The sequence below is a fragment of the Pempheris klunzingeri genome, chromosome 14, assembly GCF_042242105.1.
Source record: "Pempheris klunzingeri isolate RE-2024b chromosome 14, fPemKlu1.hap1, whole genome shotgun sequence".
Classification (NCBI taxonomy): domain Eukaryota; kingdom Metazoa; phylum Chordata; class Actinopteri; order Acropomatiformes; family Pempheridae; genus Pempheris; species Pempheris klunzingeri.
Genome location: NC_092025.1, coordinates 12,264,027 through 12,283,060, shown reverse-complemented (window position 1 = coordinate 12,283,060; position 19,034 = coordinate 12,264,027). Strand labels below are relative to the sequence as shown.

The 19,034-nt window shown below is 41.0% G+C and overlaps 1 protein-coding gene across 1 annotated transcript; it reads left to right on the top strand.

Annotated features, from left to right (window-relative positions):
* The first annotated feature begins 2,117 nt into the window (after positions 1 to 2,117).
* pitpnab (phosphatidylinositol transfer protein, alpha b) lies at positions 2,118 to 17,000 on the top strand. The gene is made up of 12 exons (XM_070843511.1): positions 2,118 to 2,235; positions 6,679 to 6,709; positions 9,948 to 10,093; positions 10,551 to 10,642; positions 11,561 to 11,568; positions 11,888 to 11,962; positions 12,406 to 12,489; positions 12,597 to 12,674; positions 12,993 to 13,103; positions 13,483 to 13,605; positions 13,718 to 13,800; positions 14,959 to 17,000. Exons 1-11 carry the CDS (start codon positions 2,219 to 2,221, stop codon positions 13,763 to 13,765), a joined length of 813 nt encoding a protein of 270 aa, XP_070699612.1. The 5' UTR covers positions 2,118 to 2,218; the 3' UTR covers positions 13,766 to 13,800; positions 14,959 to 17,000.
* The last annotated feature ends 2,034 nt before the right edge of the window (positions 17,001 to 19,034 follow it).

Genomic DNA, 19,034 nt, shown 5'->3' with positions numbered 1-19,034 from the left:
AATAAATATTAGGAAATTAAGTATAATTGTAAAAGATGTAAAAGTTGAATTTGCAGTTGAGCTTTAGGTTTTTGTGTAACAAACCAGTAGAGGTCAGCATTAGCAATGTGTTTTTGAGGGCTATCTCACTGGATGAACCAGGGTAAATTTGTAACTGAATTATAGTCTTTAAGGAAATATAGAAATATAGTTTCATTGAATCTATCACACACAGGGATTCAAAACACACTGACAAAGAACAGGCACTCATTTCCCAAACATTTAAACCAAACCGGCAAAAATATAGAGGTCAGAGGTTGGAATAAGAGTAATTTTGAGCAGTTTATTTCCACTAGATGTTCCCAGCACACTCTCACTACATGTTTGGTTTTACCAGGTCTGTCAGCACTCCGCTCTGCCATCGGATACTACGCTCCAGCAGATGGCTATCACTTGACACCTCAGCTCCTTTCCTCATCTGAGAATAGATCTGAGAAAGTCACTCACATCGGGAACGGTGGCTCCAACGGTGCTGCTGCTGTTGCTGCTGAGGCAACTGTGTGCTGGCTGGCCGACCCCTGTGGTGCATTCAGGTGCAGAGTTCAAAGAAGCAACACCAGACCACTGTCTTGTAAACTCACCATAAAGCAAACAATGGGCCATTTACACCATATTCTGCTGAGAATCATCAGTGCATTGTTGCTGTTGTGCTCAGTCTAGATGTTGCGATAGATAGATAGATAGATAGATAGATAGATAGATAGATAGATAGATAGATAGATAGATGTCATTGTACTACAGTGTACATCTGTTGCAGGAGGTCCTACAAATCAGAAGACAGAGGAATGATAAGCGGATGTTGGCAGACGGATACAGATGCGCTATAAATACAGCAGCAGCGCGCTGTTACATAATTTTAGACTCACACACGCGCTCACATCCCGCCATCTCCGGGACGTGGGGCTGGATTAGGGACCTGTGATCCCTTGTCATCTCATCACGCGTCAAAACTATCCTATAGACCAGTGGGTGGTGGTGGACCAAAGCGTGCCTAGTGGACCTCCACGGGGTCCTTGACGCTTCGATTGCAGATCAGTCTGCAGTTCTTATGTGGATTTTATTGGGGTGGCTGCACAGGCTTGCCTACAGTATTTCACCTCACACACTCACACATGATCGATATTGGACACACACGGTCAGGGATGTATTTGACGGTCGCTGCCATGTGAGACACATGTCAGTCAGTGACGGATAGCCAGTTGATAGTGATGAGTTTGGAGTTTCTGGAGGCAGATAATCACATCAGATGCGGGGACTTTGTTTAAAGGGCTTAGGGAGCTGACGCACCGTGCGTCCGTGCCAGCGGTGGTGGTCCCCTGTCATGCCCATATATACTCTGATGGTGAATAACCACGCTTCCACGTCACCGTGACTGCATGACGCACGGGGTGTAGCACACTCTGAAGAAACACGGTGCACAGAGACTCGTTTGGCCTGAGCCATTTATTTATTCAAGGTGAGTTGACTGATGTTTTGTCGTCTTTTATTTTATTTTTAAATCCACTGTTTATCTGTTTTATATTCCTTGTTGTGTTATTTCTATTAATAATCTTACATTACCCGGATTTTATGTGTTTTGTGATCATTGATTATCATTGCTTACTGTATCTGATTCATAATAAGTCATTAAACAACAGCTATATTATATTCCCTATTATTACAGAAACCCAATTTCTTGTCAGCTTTAGTATTAGAGTTTATTGGTTTACAGTTTGAATTACAAATTTAATTTAACTTTGACTTTATTTCATTTTTCCTTCTAAGCCTGATGCTTATGGTGAGCTGATTATAATAAATATATAGTATAAAGTAAAGTATATAAAGTATGTATTTTATATATTGAAATGACTGGATGGCTCAGTTTGGCCCTTGCAGTAATTATGTCTGCATGGACCCACCACAACCACAAAGCACCCCGTGGTGAACCATCCCTTTCTGTGTGTTGTCTGCTCTGCACAGGCCTCGGTGCTCTGCGCGCAACAGCAACGCCGCGCCGCGGCCCCGATCAGGAAGTGAATTTGAAGAAAATAAGCGACTGTGGAGGTAGAATGACATAGAGGGGGAGAGGTGGGAGAGAAGCAAGCGGAGAAAGAAGAGACTATCGGAGGGAGGGATCGACCCTGTTTCTGGACCTGCACTGAGCTGCTTCTCTCTAGGATATACTGCACCGCCAAAAAAGATGCTCATAAAGGAATTGTAAGTAGCCGTGTGTGAGTGTGTGTGTGAGGGGGGCGAATGTGTGCGCGTTTATCCGTCTGGTTTCGCAGCGCTGACATTGTGGCCAGTCGCCCGAGAGAGGAATTATAAGAATGCGGCCAGGGTGATGTCGACATCCCGTATCTGCCCGACTCTCGTGTCCATCATCCTCTTCGTGCATCCATCACTTTAAAGCATTCACCGAATAAACCGAGAGAATAAAGCGGCGACTGTAGTTGCATCAGCAGCCGGCGCAGGCATGGCTGTGCCCTTCACATTCTGCATCACAAGCCTTCAAATGAAATCTTTCACTGTAGCGGATAATAAAATGTCCTTTGCTGTGGTGGTGCTAAAATGACGGATGCTCGAGAGGAGAGGTGGTGCTGAGGGAGAGATGGCTGGTGTAAGCCGCGTTGCGCCGCGCCGTGCCAGCCTCCATCCCCCTGTAAGCCGCTGTGGCCATGTTATTGATGCGCGGTGAAGGTGAAACGACTGATGGAGCATTCCGGCATTTACCTCTGGAGGAATGGAGATAGCGAAGTGGAGAGGGAGGGATGCTCACGGGGAGAATGGGTGGGATTGGGCAGGTAGGGGAGGTGGTTGCAAAGGTTTGGCGGAAAAAAAAAAGAGAAAAAAAAGGCAAATGGCGAGGTTTTGACGCACCACTCTGACATTTCTGAGAATGTGACAGCTGAGCCGGAGGGACGGGCTGGCATGGAAAGTAGGATCGTGCGTGCACAGGGAAAGATTTTTTTTTTTAACACATTACTTTAACACATTGCTCTTGCAGGCCTCAGTGTGCTGCGAGTATAAGTGACTGAGGCCTACGCAAAACCAGCTGGTGGTCAGAATAAGAGTAACGCCGAGGAATTGCAGATGATTTGAGATGATATTGGCCTTAAAAAAAAAAAAAAAAACAGATCTTTGTCATGGCTGTCCTCAGACGGGATGGTGGTTCCTTCATTTTCATGCTCTTAACTGGTGTCAGTGTACACCAGGTTCATTTTGCCTTCAGGTGCTCCTGTATAGAAGTCTGGCTTCCTTTACGATTTCTAGTGTCACAGTTTCAAATGATCTTGCACCTCCTTTTCTGTGAAACGGTTTTTCAATGATAAATGCATTTTTATTGTTTTTATTGCAATCCTAAGGCAAGGTCAGAGCTACACTACTCAGCTATTGGTAACTTTGTGATACCACTTTGTGATCTCAAACCATCTATATTGACCAGAGTGTGGCCTAGAATGGGAATGCATTTATCAGCATTCATTATTGTCTGGATTTCTGTCCACATGTATTTAATCAATTAATGGCCCAGCACAAAAAGCCCAGGACGAGAGTGATGGCATGGCAAAAGATCTGAAGTGATTAGAGAGAGTCTGGGTCTCAGCAGTCTGCCTGGAAATTAATTAAATCGTTCACGATTAAATGCTGAATGCAGATATACACACTGTCAACATGCGGGCACAGGAAGAGGCTTGTATATGCACACACACGTCCACACACACACACACACACGCATGCATCATAGGGGGTCAAGAGACAGTGGATTGATCCATGTCCTACTGTAGCACAGACTGTTTCTTTTTACTCTGTGCTGCTCACCTGAACCACTGACCTAAATCACTCCTGGTCCACTTTTTCTCCACTTCCAATAGCTTTGGCTGTTGCACAGCAACACAGGAGCCACTGTACAATGTATAATGCGATGAAGAGAGTGGAAGAGATGCAGTGAAAGAGTGGAGACAGACAATAAACGGGGATAAGATGAGAAGAGAGAAAAGATGTGCAATGAAGGAGAGAAGAGGGGTGTTTGTTTCCTGAAGCAACAGAGACACCTGATCTTCCTGTCAAGACCTTTAGCCCAAGGAGATTTGCAGCAAGAGAGAGAGAGTAAGAGAGCTAGGGAGAGAGTGCATTAAGGTGGCTTTAGTCCTTTTTTTTTTTTACTTAAGATGAAATTCTATTGTTGAAATTTATCAAATTTTCTTATTTTGTGAAATCATATCAGTGTAAAAAAAATGGAAATTAAAAAAGTTGCAATGAATATTTTACGGCTGACAGACATAAATGGTTGCAATGCTTGATTGCAATGCAATGGCTCTAATTGTAAAGAAAATGTGAGGTTTGCTGTAAAGTTCAACAAAAGTTTAATGTTGTCATTTGACCACCACCGATAGTTTTTCACTGTAGCTGCCTTCCTTGCAGCATCTGGTCTCCCATCCGATGTCTGGCTGGGACTCAGACCCAGATTACATTCAGTGGCGAGTGGGATTCAGGATTATCTGAATTTAGGCATACATCACGGAGTTACAAAACAATCAACAAAGCGGCACACTGTACATGTGCACCGTGTGGCATAAACTGCACAAGTGTCAGAGAAAGGAGGGGGTGCAGTGTGTTAGAGCCGCTGCTTCCATCTGTGTGTTTCTATATTATATAAAAGAGCTTAGAAACAATGTGTGTGAATGTGTGTGCAGAATGAGGCTTTCTAAACATGTAAGTACTCTACGTGTAGGGGTAGATCTGTGAAGCGTGGGGCTACATCATCGGAGAATCGCACTAAAGAATTGGTAAAGTTGCCATAATCTTCACGAAGTCATCATCAATGACTTGTACTTAGCATTGGATTTCTGATTACTGATATTATTTTGCCAAAGCAACAGTGCTGGCTTAACTTAAGCTGTCAATCAAAAGGGATCAAAGTGTGACACAAAAAGTCTTTTGTCATACATGTGTATTTAAGATACAGATGGATTACCTTACGCATCATTGTGTTGCACTGATAACGTATTACTGCGTCCTATCTGCGTTGTTTGTGTAGCATGTTAACATGCTACATGTATACCTCCTTGTCTTTTATTTTAGTTTCACTGGGCTGGCTGCCACCCAGTTTATGTGCACAAAAACAAATTTGTTCTTGGCTCATTCTGCTGGCATGGATGTCACCATTTTATTGGTGGTATGCGACTTATGTGGCCGTTTGTTATCCAGCTCCAATTCCCAGCACTCTTTTGTAAACATGATGGTGAAACAGAAAGCTGTTCGACACAAACAAAATATGACAAAACAGCAGGAACACATGAGACAAAAAAATGCTTTTTGTATATGAATAATCCTATTGCAAAGCTTCATTTATCCAAGAGAAATAGACTGTGTACTGTGACTGCTGGCCCCATGTGTAGTAGGAGACGCTAGTGTAAAAAGTGCTGAAAAAGCTAGTGGAGCACTTGTAATTTAATATGAGATATTATGAAAAACTGCCCATTATAGCACATAATGAGCGAGGGGCACAATAGAAATATCCATGTGGACGAGTAACACCAAAATCATGAGGATGAAGTGCAGTTGGAGAGCAAATAATGGTATATAGTTGGTTTGCACTGAGCTAAGAAGCCTTGTCTTCTTAGGTTTTCCTTTATCATAACAAGTGGTTACATGTTGCTGTAATTCATAATTAGAATAATAATTAGCAAATAACCAAATACAAAGATGTATTTGTTTGCACTGTGCCGTAATGAATCAACAGCAGCTTAATGCTCCAGGCGATAACAAAGAAGTGATAATCCTGCACCCTGTCTTATTCAAAATCAGTCATATCATATATAACATCTGGTGGTAACTGTTCGAAACCTTTTCCGAGGAACTGCGCAGCCTAAAAACCAGGCTTTAAATCCCACTTTTTGCATTTGATCGGACTGCTTTGCTGCTCCAGTGAAGCTTATTCTCATCTTCTCAGAACAGAAATGAATAGATCATTTATTCTCTGCCAATGACTGAGTGTTACAGTGTCAAAGTGACATAAGTGAATTTCATTCAATTTTCTTGTTCAGTCTGGAATCCATATTAGATTGTATTATCCTATAATTATTCTTAATAAAGGATAACCTGCTATACAAAAGTAGCCTTGTCTTTTACTGCAAAAACACCAAAGGCAGTCTCTCTTTGGTCTGTAAGAGGTTAAACCCCTTTAAAAAGAAGTAACTTGTGAAGCGCTCACCAAGGATACCAATTAGAGTTGAAGGAAGACGGGGCCGTAACTGTTTGATTGTCATGTAACTGCCCGTATAGCTCATATAGTTCCTCATTATAAATCCCTGTTGACTCCAGCTCAGTTGAAGAGTCGTCTGAGACAGCATCATAGAAAAAAAGCCATGTTGGTCCAATAATTGGTGTCCAGATCAGTGTCGAGCTGAATGGTGAAAGATGTCAGTTCATGGTGTCAGCGTGTCACTCAAAGGATTTCTCCAGGCCAGTCCAGTTGACAGAGATTGTTTATTTTCACAGAGTAAATGCATGATGAATGTCGTATTCTCATGTTTGTAATTTATTACAGACTTAAATAACAGCTACTACACAGAAATGTTTCCACGGAAAACAGAGTTTGAGCTGATTAAGATAAGATTTTTTTTGAGTAACTTTGTTTCCTTTTCCCTTCTCTTCCAGTCGAGTGATTCTTCCTATCTCTGTGGAAGAGGTAAGTTTCTTTTAAGTATATTTCAGTGTGTGCGGCTTAAATGGCTCAAGGCTCAGTTTTTGTTATTTGAATCTTTGGTTCAGTTTAGAAAAGTGAAGCACAAGTGCCTGCCATCACTAAAGTCACTCTTTTTTGGTTGACCTTTGGATTTATATCACATATTTATTCGGTGCTAAGAAAAAAGCAGCAGTGATCACCTTGTGAGAAAAAAAAAAAAAAATTTAATCTCGATTTATTACAGCTCTGATGAGCATTCATCGCGCCAAAGAGCGCTCCAAGCAGACAGACGACTGAATCACCTTAGCCAGCACAGTCTGTCACTGCCCTCGTCCTCTTTTCTCTCTGTGTCCCTCTGTCCCCTGCTATCCTCATTTCCATTGCAGTTTCCTCCCCTATTGAGGCCTGCATTGTAAATGAGTCACCTGAAACTACTTCCATGACTCCCTCTGTGCCCCCCCACCTGCCGTCACCATCATATTTATGCATTATTTGCTTTTACATGAGAGCAATCTACTTTTGGTGGACATGTGACCTGCTGTTTATTAGACAAACACATATGTATATATACACACACATACATTTATATATTCTTTAAATAATAATGCATTGTGTGATTACACGGGTAATGCCCAGAATGAATAAGATCTGTGTTCTCACTTTTATATTTTTTATTATCATTCCAACTCAAAACCACAAGGCAGTGGATGGAGAAATATGTCCCACTGTTTTCCTCCCCCTGCATTCCCTCTGGCTTATTTAGGCTTTAGATCCACACACGTTGCTTCTCATTAACTGTGTGTTTTTGTAGCCTTTATCGTCATCATATATCTCTACATAATGAGGAAAGTTTACCATCTGCAGAGGCACGAGCGTTGTGTGGCAGTCAGCATGCAATGTCACAACTTGTGAAATGCTAAAAGAGAAGCCTGAATACAGTTGAGTAACGTCCCCTGTTTCTGGAACCACAAGTGCCCCCGTCTGTCCATGAATCACATCCCTCCAGAGCTCCATCTCCCCCTCCACATCCAAACTCTTTGAAGCAGCAGTCTTCAGTTATTTGCCACCAAATACCAAATATGGGGGCTTGCAGTCCAAACAGATTAGGGGTGTAGTGATTCAGTCCATCATTGATGTTAATTTTTGTCAATTTTTTTTCAATTCTTTCACAACAACTCAATCTGAAAATGCATCTGTAGATTTGATTTTTCATAAAAGGCACAGCAGCTGATGGCCGTGGTTTATTCTCTTTGAACAAAGGTTTTGTTTTGGGGAGTATATGTTGCATGCAACTGTTCCAGCTGTTGAAACCTCTGGAGAATTTATTGAATTGTATTTCCTGTCTGTTATCGTCCCGCCAGGAGCAGATTGTAACCTAAAGCTTTGTCAGTGTTTTATTTTTTGTGAAAGAAGGAAGTTCTGGTATAAGTGGACATGGCCTCACCCCACAAGGCAAGGTTGAATTATATTTGTCCAACACTGTTACCCAGGAGGCTTTGCTGTTCCCGCATCCCATTTATTTAGTCAGTGGTTGCGGTATGTGCAGCTGATTTGAGGGAACAGTCTCTTAAAAACTATTTGGTTTGGGTTATCTGGGTCCTTTTGTCTTTCATTGCTGTTGCTGTGAAGGAGTAACCTTTTAACTACACATGATAGCTTATATTACATAAATGAACCGTGGTGTTGATCAAACTTTAACCATGTGGTCCCATTGCAAGGATTTGGCCTCAGTTCACTATCATCTATTTCAGTTTTGGCTATAATGATGTACAAGTTATCTGAAATTACTACCAATGTCCAATCAGTTCTTGGCTTGTTACTGGTCAAGGAAAAAAATCCCCAAGCTTTGAAATTTTCTCTAGACAGTCAAATTAATTGATACGGGAGAAAACCTAATTTAGTAACATTAAAAAGAGACTTTGAGATTTGTTGCAAATGCTTTTGGTTGCTATAATTGAAATTTTACAACCAGCTGAAATGACAACTTACGGCATGTTACATGTACATATAGGAGATGATTTTCTGTGAGTGCTTTGTTGTCTTTTAAGTTGGAGAAATCCGCCGTCGGCTTAATTAAGGATTTGCACTCCGGGACACTGGCGAAATATTAGCTAGGATTTTGTTTGACAGAAAACATTTCAGCAAGCTGAAAAGATAAGAAAGCACCTTTCTGCTGTTGTTTATTTGTACCAATACTCAAACAATCCTTTGTAGAAGATGAAGATGAATCAGTTTCATCACAGGCGGCAGCTTCAGCTTTCCTTTCATCGTTCATTCCTACTTTTATGCCACATTTTGTGCTTTTTATGCTTCTTGAATGCATCAGAACAGATGAATAGGTAGATTTTTTAAACTATTTTTTGTTATTTCTGTGCTCTTTTCATTGCTCAGTTTCCATGTTTCATAAATTATTAGCTGAAAGTGAAGTGAGGTTAAGTCTTGTCATCTGGGCTCATTTGAGTTTGAGGAGAGCATTTGTTGACTTTTTGTCTCCGTGGTTCTGTCAAACTTGTCCAACTACAAATTTGTCAACATCAAATCAATCAAAGTCATAGGTCATGGGTTTCCTCTTTAAAGATGAAGTGTACAGGTTGACCTTTGTTATATGTGTGTAAACGTGATATTCTCATGGTTTGATTTTACACAATGTTTTTGCATTAAGAATTGAATAGAAATTAATTAATCTCTCTACCGTGAAAGTAACAGAATAATTCAGACAAAATGCTCCATCTTTGTGATGTTGCAAGTGTGTCCGCGCTCTGGTCCAGCTTTGTGAGGAGGTTATATGGTGGATTAGAGGTGATTAAGAAATGAAAGGAGCCATTGTCCTGTGTTCAAACACTCACATGCATACTCAGGATCAGAAGATAGGACATGGGAGGAGGAGGGGGGGGGGGGGGGGGGGGGGGGTGAAAGTGTACAGTTTTGTAGGAAGAGGAAACAAACTGGGTGCAACAATGTGTGGGAGAGATTATGAGGATTCAGGGACAAAGAAAGCAGAGGGTCGCGATCAGGAAAAGGATCAGACAAAAAAAGTTAATCCACCACTTAAGATTGAAATGGATGAGCTGATGAAATAGACATGAAAAAAGAAAATGATGTCTTACTACATACAACATAATACATGGCAGCTTCAACATGCATTAATTAAGGGAGGCCTGAGGGGAAAAAGCTCCTTATTTCTTCCGTTAAACACACTTTCTACCTCGTTCCAACCTGTTTTTTTCCTCCTTTTTTTCAGTACCAGGTCGGCCAGTTGTACTCTGTGGCTGAGGCCAGCAAGAATGAGACGGGTGGAGGAGAAGGAGTGGAGGTGCTAAAAAATGAGCCCTACGAGAAAGATGGAGAGAAGGGACAGTACACACACAAAATTTACCATTTGCAGAGGTAAGCACTTGTCCCTTGGCTCCCATCCATTCATACATTTTTCCGCTTCAGTCTGTTATCCCATTACTTGAAGTCCATGCAGTCTAGTAAGCTGAAAACAACCACTACTTTTTAAGGAATAGTTTGACGCTATTTGCATTTGCTTACTTACCAAATGTTAGATGAAAATCTCATGTGTGTACTGTAATTATCCTTCAGCAGCCAGGTTAGCTTAGCTTAACATAAAGACAGACAGAAAGGGGAAACATGGCTCTGCTTACAGTTTAAATGGGACCAAGTCATGCTAGTGGCTCCTTGAGACTGTATTAAGTGGTGTTATTGATTTCAGTGATCATGCATGCAGACCTTATTGCTTCAATAACTCAGTGTGCACCAATATCAAATCTTGAAAATGCAATAATTAAAATGCCATCAAACCTACGTTGGTTTGTCCCCTCTTCGCTCCTCTGTCCTGCAGTAAAGTGCCGTCATTCGTCAGAATGTTGGCTCCAGCTTCAGCTCTCAACATCCATGAGAAAGCCTGGAACGCATACCCATACTGTCGCACAGGTAGCACACACACACACACACACACACACACACACACACACACACACACACACACGGACCTGGTATCAGCACACAAAACCTGCACACAGCAACATCTTTCACAGCTCTGTGGAAAAGCAATTATGATTAGTGGCATACATCTTTTCGTTTTTTTCCCCCATTATTTTCATACTATGGCACCTGTTCATATTAAAACCCCGGCCCTGACCCTTGTTTGCCAAACCTGAATGAATGACTTTTAGTGGTGCACCAAAAACTGAGCAAAGACTGAGAGGAAGCAATCTAAACCATTGCATCTACTCAATCTTTCAAACCTGGAGCTATTCTCCAATGCCTCAGAATAATTCTACAGGCTGCAACATATTTAGTGTATGTGTTATAGTGCTGTGTCCCTAATAAACAAAATCAGAAGAAATAATGACGCTAAACATAATCCTCTGAACTCAAAGTTTAACTACAAGTGACTCAAATTACTTAAAGGTCACACAGATGCTCGACGTCAGAGATATTGGCGTTCTCTGGGTACTTCTCTCAGTGTGAGTGTGTCTCTCTCTCTCTGGCTCTCTCCCTCTTTGTCTCTCTCTCTTTCTCTCTCTCTCTGTCACCTTGAAGTCGTTGAATAATTAACTGTATGTCCAGTGAGAAGAGCCATGCAATCACTCAAGTCTTTCAGGCCGAGATCACACACACGCACACTACCAGCTGCCAGACAGCCATCTGTCATACAAATATACAGAACAGTCAAAGGCACGACCTGAACCTACACACACACACACACACACACACACACACACACAATGTTTACCTCTGTTAATTGTCCAAAACTGTAAATGTTGTTATATTTCCCAAATGTTCCTCAACTGCATCATTTTCCTTCTCTCTGTTTGTTCCTGTGCTTTCTTTCATCTGGCTCTGCAGTCATCACTGTAAGTATTTTTTTGTCTTTTGCTACACGCTGTTGTTACAAATTTCATGTATGTTGACTCAAAGGACACACCAGACTTGATGCCCATAGAGGAAGCAAATTAGCCTGAAAGATGAGAAAGAAATTTGATCTATTTCAGCGACACAGCAGCGACGACAGCGGGGATAGTCAGACACCGTGACTTGTGTGTTTGTGTTGCTGTGTGTATATGAGAGCAGGAGACTCAGTTGTATTTTCAGTTTTTTCACTTGCTTATATGTTATTCTGGGGACTTGCTTTTCCTCTCTTTACTCAGGATTGTTTGTCTTTTTTCTCTGCAGAACGAGTATATGAAAGACAACTTCCTGATCAAGATTGAGACATGGCACAAACCCGACATGGGACACCTTGAAAATGTAATTAGTAAAGACTGTAATGGGCGGAGGAGGTGCACGTATGTGTTTGAGCAGCATGAGATTTTTTTATGAGCCTTTTTGTTATTTTGGGGGTGAGTTTAAACAGTGCACGTGGCAAAGAAGTGCTGATTTTACACCATTGATGTTTGATTTTAAATCATACTGTATCTACCACCTTCTATGGGTGGTTTTTGTTAATCATCCATTTCTTCCAATTCTAGCTGTGTAGTGCCAACATTTCCCACTGCTTCATGCTGTTTACTTGTCTTCTAATCAAAAACTGCTCTATGAAACACATGAACACAATCCCCTAGTTACAGGCAGTCATAATTACCGTGGGACAGTGCTCGTAAATATAAATGAATATGAATATGATCACGAAGAATAAATACATTTTCTCTTGCTTTTTACCCGACGCATTGTGTTGTGTGGTTTTGTTTCAGGTACACGGTTTGGATCCAGAAACCTGGAAGAAGGTGGATGTGGTCTATATTGATATTGCGGACAGATCCCAGGTGGAGACGAAGGTGAATATGTTTTGCTTAAGATCCACGCTGAGGCGATTACTAGATCTCTCACTTCTTGTGTCAGCTCATGTAAGTTCCTCATTCTGGTTTTCCTCGTCTCCCTCCAGGACTACAAGCCAGAGGAGGACCCTTGCAGGTTCAAGTCGACGAAGACAGCACGAGGCCCTCTAGGATCAGACTGGAAGGTACATTGTTGTGATGTCTCAGTTGGTTTAGACACGTATGAAACCACTGAAATGCACGATAAACAAAGACTTGATACCACGTTACTGTTAATTATTGATGTGCACAATAGAAAAACATCACTCGCTCTGATAGTTCTTGCTTAGCAACCATGATATTTAGACAGTGTTTGAATAGCACATGACAAACATTTTACTGTAATGTAACCAGGGCCATAGCTTCTTCTGAGCACACTGAGGTCATGCTTTGGCAACTCACGAGAGGATGTTGGATAGTCTAACAATTCAAAAACCCCTTTGTATATATTTGTCTCCTTTCAGACGGAACTCCTTTACAAGTCAGACTGCCCACACATGTGTGCCTACAAACTGGTCACTGTCAAATTCAAGTGGTGGGGCCTGCAAAATAAAGTGGAGAACTTCATTCAAAAGGTTTGTTTACAGTTTACACTGTGGTCCGTACCAATTTGTCACTTTATGATCAATATGACACCCAGATGGCTACTGAAGGGGGTTCACTGACAACAAACTGGAAATGTTTGCATCATTTCCTATCCTGGACAGTATTTCAGTTGTGCGTGTGTGTTTGTGTGTGTGTTAAGGACTGTTGTTGTGTCTCATATCCTGTGTACGAGTACAGTACACTAAGTGTCTCACATCTCGGCAGCTTGAGGTGACAGTGGAAAAGTACCACTCACTGTAATGCTGCTCATATAGGCTGCACCAGCCTCTAGTGGATGAACAGGGTAGAGCAGGATAATCGAACACTTCATGCAATATTACTCTCTCTTTATCCTCCTTTGTTTCACAGCAAGAGAAGCGTTTGTTCACTAATTTCCACCGTCAGCTGTTCTGCTGGATTGACAAGTGGATTGACTTGAACATGGAGGACATTCGTCGCATGGAGGAGGAGACACGCAAGGAGCTAGATGAGGTAAGCACAAAAAAAAGTGTCAAGAGCCCAGTCACACTCTAAAGTTTGGATAAGAATGTGAAGTATCATACTGATGATACTGATACTGATTCGTTTTTGTTGTGTGTGTCAGATGAGAGTGAAGGACCCAGTGAAAGGAATGGTGGCTCTAGAGGACTGAGGTTGTGTTGGACTGTGAATGCTGCTGCTCATCAGGTGAGAAGAATTGAAATGTTTTCTGTGGCATTTCATTCTAACGTAGTATTTATTTGACTGTCTGTCTGTGTATACACATTCTTTAAAATATTTATTGATGGTCTATGATTAATCAATTATTATAAAATCATTATTTGGTTTACAAAAATGAATACCTGCTCATTGCATAATTGCTCCAGAGTCTTTCAGTAACTTGCTTTGTTTGACATTCAGTTTATGATGCTTTAAAGAAGAAAAAGAAAAAAGAAAATCCTCACATTTGAGAAGCTGGAGGTAGAGAATTTTTGGCATTTGACTGAGATCACTTTAATGGCAAATCAATCAGTCTAATGTGATCAGTCTGACCAATATGTCAGCAGTCAAATACATCACTGTCAGTGTAGATTACATGAACTTGCAGCACAGAAGTGGCAATGTTAGAAACAGCGTTGATATAATTTACTCTCGTTTGCCCATCAAGAGTTGTTTCTCAAGGTCAGCCGTTCACTTTAGAGCTCTCTATATCTTGGAAACAGTTCTTTAATACCAAATGTAAAGCAGCAGACTGTGATGTAACCAAGTGTTAACAAGCAGGTTGCCTGGTTACACATCCAGCAGACACAGAGCGCTCATTTGGCCACCTGATGACAGCGAGTCCAATGTTTACTCTCTTTACAGCTTTGTTTTGATTTCCACCAACGCCTGAGGGGAATATCTGGCTCTTTAGCTGCTAAATGCTCCACTATGTTCACCTGCTAACTGCTATCTTTGTCTGCCCGCCGTTTGATGCTGCGCAGTTAGAGCACAGTCAGGTTTGATTGAAGATCTCTCTGCTTCTGCTTGAAGGAAGAAAACCGAAATATTGAGCTGAAAGATGCTAAAAAGCTCTGATGGGCGGTTTTCTTCTATGGGTCTGTCACTATAAGCAACACCTTTCATAAGACAAGGAGATGTTTGATCCATTCATATAAAGATATTGATTATTGTAGCGTTAAAAATGTGAGTTAAAAGACCCCTAAATATCAATATCAATATCAAAAATTCCAGCATAAGTCAGGCTCTAAATCTGACTAGATTTTGAAGAAGCCTGGCAGTAACTTTAAAAAATTAAAATGCCACAACACCAGACAGTGGAAAGTGCCTCTTTTTTATACTCTTACCTGTTTTTCTGTCTTCCAGACCAGAATACCCAGACACCAGCGGATTCACATCCTCCCTCTATTCCAACTGACACAACGTCTGACCGGCCGGTCCATCCCCTCCTCTCTCCCCCTTTCTCCCCCCTCTCCTCCGTCCCCACCCGGTATTGTCTGGTTTTCAGGGACCTGGACCCAGTAAACTCTCAGTTTTCAGCTGATCTCCTCCACCACATCCCTCCTCCCCTGAGTCCCGCTCATCTCTATTTGTTTTTCCATCCAGTGTCTCCATCTTATTAACTGCTCTGAGGCCTCCAGTAGCAACACTATAGATCTTGTCAGTCAGTCCTCTCAGTCTCTAAATCGTTCTAAACTACAGAGAATAGTGTCATTTATCTCTGCAATTTAGGATTTATTTCTATTTAAGATATCCCAATGGTGTATATATACAGTATACCGTATATCGGGGAGCTGAATAATTGTATTGAAATATATATATATAAATATATATATATAAATATATATAAACAGGGTTTTTAAAATGATTTTGTCTGTAAGTTTGTCTGTGGATGTTTATTTTTTCCAGACCAAGCTGTATCTGCTCAGCACTGAGTTTTGATTCTGTGATTTTTTTTTTTTCTTGATTAGTCATAGTACTTTCTTCTTTCCATTTGTGTCATGCTTTATGCAGTGTTTCCTTTTGTTGTTCAAATCAACTCGCAAGTCTACAAACCGCAGCTACAAGGTCGGGATTGTGCTGAGAGTGTTATGTTGTCTCTGCTTGACTCCTGACCTACCAGATAGGATTTTTTTCCCCCGGTATCTCCCTTAGTATGTTGAGGCATTCGTTGGCTTCTCTGCTGCTTCGTGAGTTCGTGTGTGCGCGCTTCTGTTTGTGTGCGTGTAGGGTCATCAAGGCTCCCAGCCATGTTCTCCATTTTTCTTTCATCAGATCATTTCTAGCTCTTCGATTTCATCAAGCTGTTCAAGCTTGAAAGTGCAGTAACTGAAGATCATTTCTGAATTTTAACTTACAATGATACACACACACACACACACACACACACACAGACAGAGATGGTAGACAAGGATAGATGTATAGTGTGTCACTCAGCAAAGGGAAATGCACAGTAGATCAGCCATAAATGAGTTTGTCGCTCTTTTTTTCTTCTTGTCTGACAGTCTTTCTGTCTAGAGACTTCACATCCTTTTAACTGAAAAACTCGTTATCATGGCGGTGATGTTACTAATAGCCGCCATCATGGATATAGAGCTCCTCCCGCCTGCTGTAGATAGATAAATGGATCTTTGAAAGTCAAACTTTATGCGACCTGCATCAATTCTTGCCCTGTCACCCATCCTGTCACCTCCAGTGGATAAATGGTCTTATCCAGCGATAGCAATAACTACCATGAAACGTTGGCTTCTCCTTTATCATCGCAAAATCTATCTTACTCTACTGTTTGATCCTATCCTGAAAACAGTTTTAGTAAAGCAGAGCCCACGCTGAAAGTCAAGGATGGTTCAGTTGTTGATTGTTTTAGTTATTAAATGCTGGTTTTATTGTGTTTGTCTTTGGATGAGGCGGGTTTTCTCCTGCTGGAATCCAAAGCCTGTTATTTGTAATAGTGTGCTTTTTTCGGTATATGCATGAGTGTACATGGGTGATGTACAGTAGCGTGTCTTTGAAGACATCCGATGCTGGCTGGGTAAAGAAGGGAGGAAGTAGTGGAGCTAGAGGAGTGATAACAGCAGGCTAACTAACCTTCTCACTCTTGTTGACGTCTGTTTGGCCTCCTTTGTCCTCACTTACTTTTTTTATCCTCTTTTCCATCCTCAGTTTAGTTTCCCTCCACATCTTTTAACTGTGTGGAAACTTTAAAGAGCAAGCAACAGATAATATCAAAAGGCCAATACAGTGATACTAATATAGGTATAGGTACGTGTCTGCCTGCAATTAATATATATTTGGATCATAAAAAAGAGTGTAATGACCAGAAACAAAATCTATAAGAACCACTTTTTTAACATTTTATAGCTAATATAACTGAATATTGCTAAAATAATGAGCTAAATTCAGTCTAATTCATGGCATGATATAGCCAAGCATAATCATAGCACTGACACCAGTCTTCCAGGGCCTCTTGAATTATAATCGGTCACATATCACCATTTTGGCATCAACTTGACAAAATCCCTGAAAATGTAGATGTTTTTCAGCCGATTTCCAGCAGTTATACTTGCGTTCACTTGTATTCGTCAGATGATCCATTGCTCTGTGGCTCATCAACTCAATTTGTTGGGTCCTTAGTTTAGCGCTTCTAGTTCAGCCTTTTGTGTTTTTGCTTCACCTTCATGATATCGCATACAGAAATTGCGAATTCAATTGACTGAATATACATCAGTTGACAGGATAATATTGAAGGAGTATTATTGTGCAGTCATTAGCCTATACATTGTTATGAGCTGTCTTAAGCCCAAGCACACTAGCCAATAAATCCATATTGGCCATAATCACACGAAGGCGTAAAAAGGCCAGTAAAAACTGCTCAGGGCATTTTTGACAACAGTAATACAGCGTATTAGTTCAGACTTGCTTTGGAGAAACTTCCTGTATGACTTCAAAAATCTGCCCTTTTTTTCCACCTCGGCCTTTTCTGTTGCCTCCTCTTTAGAGGAAAACAAGGTCCAACCCTTCCACCTCTCTCTGTGTCCATCAAGCATCTCACTCACTGTCTGTGATGGGGCTACCAACTGAATCATGGAGATTTGTGGATGTACTGTATGTATTGACTTTGTAAATAGTAAATAAATTAATGTAGATGAACACATATATATAGATCAGACTGTCCTGCCAAACCCGCAGCACACCCTCTTCACACTTGATCCTCTTATTCCATCTCTAAATATTCAGCATCACCACAGACCACAGTGACCAAGTTGCTCTCACAGAGGTATTACTGTGGGAAAATGTAGACTCATAGTTGCTGAAATTTAGTGCTGATAAGACACTCTAAAGAATATTATCAGCCGTAGACATAAAAAAAAACAACACGTTATCACATATTGGTATAGGTGGTTTTGCTGCAGATTTGAGGATACTCCAGCAAAGCAGTGAAGAAAAAGTGCTGTGTGAAAAAAAAAAAATTAAAAGCAAAGCAAAAACCCTGTTCGCTATCTCCTCTCCCTCTCACGTTCTTCCCTCACAGGGACCACGTCTAATTGGCAGGACAGTGTATAGATATATATTTTTGTTCTGAGTGTTGTTGTACCTCTGTTGTCAGTCTCTGAACTACACTCGCGTCTCTCACAGAAAAGGAACATAAAACGGCAGCTTGGGTCAGTTCATTGATCCACATAATTAGCTGATGGTGTCAGCCCTGAGTGGGGCCACGGTGCAAGTTAGATTTTACCCTCCTACGGCTAGTGACGGGTTTAAAGAGGAAGTTATTCTACATTGGGTGCTAGAGGGTTGGAGTTTATAACCACATAAAAAAAAAGACAATTTGATGTGGTTGTTTGAAAACAGGTACTGACAGTAGGTCCATTTTAAGAGCCTGAAGATACCATACAAACTTGTGAGAGAATATGGTTTAACAGAGACAATCTCATAGATATCTGTTGTTAGATTCCTCAATTTATAATCAGAATATGAAACCAAATGATTTCACAACCCCAAACTGTTTTTAAATCGTTAAATCTCTCTCTCTCTCTTTCTCTCTCTCTCTCTCTCTTACTCTCACTCCTGTTAACTTGTCTCCTGTTTTTCTTTCTTTTATTGTGAATTTGTGCCTTTTTGTCATCTTATCTTCCAATAACACTACTGTACATTGGAGACGTAAAGAAATGAATAAAAAGAAGCAAAGCAACTGTACATATGTTTTGATGTCTGTTTCAGTTTTTTTACTGTAACACAAGAATTCTTATCTCCTTATTTAATTCTCCTCTTGGCAGGAAAGCTGAGGAATGATAGTTCAGGATCCTCAATTGTAGCAGCTTCAAGGTTGTAACAAAACCAGTGTGTTAACCCTTTATCGGGCAAGGGACCATATTTGGTAACTTAAGTGGGAGTTCAAAATGCCGCCCCTTGCCTCACCATGAGGCAGTAGAACTAAGAGA

Coding starts and splice junctions, on each gene's coding strand:
- pitpnab (XM_070843511.1), top strand. Junction 12,490..12,596: donor GATCCCAGGTGGAGACGAAG/GTGAATATGTTT, acceptor GTCTCCCTCCAG/GACTACAAGCCAGAGGAGGA. Junction 13,606..13,717: donor CACGCAAGGAGCTAGATGAG/GTAAGCACAAAA, acceptor TGTGTGTGTCAG/ATGAGAGTGAAGGACCCAGT.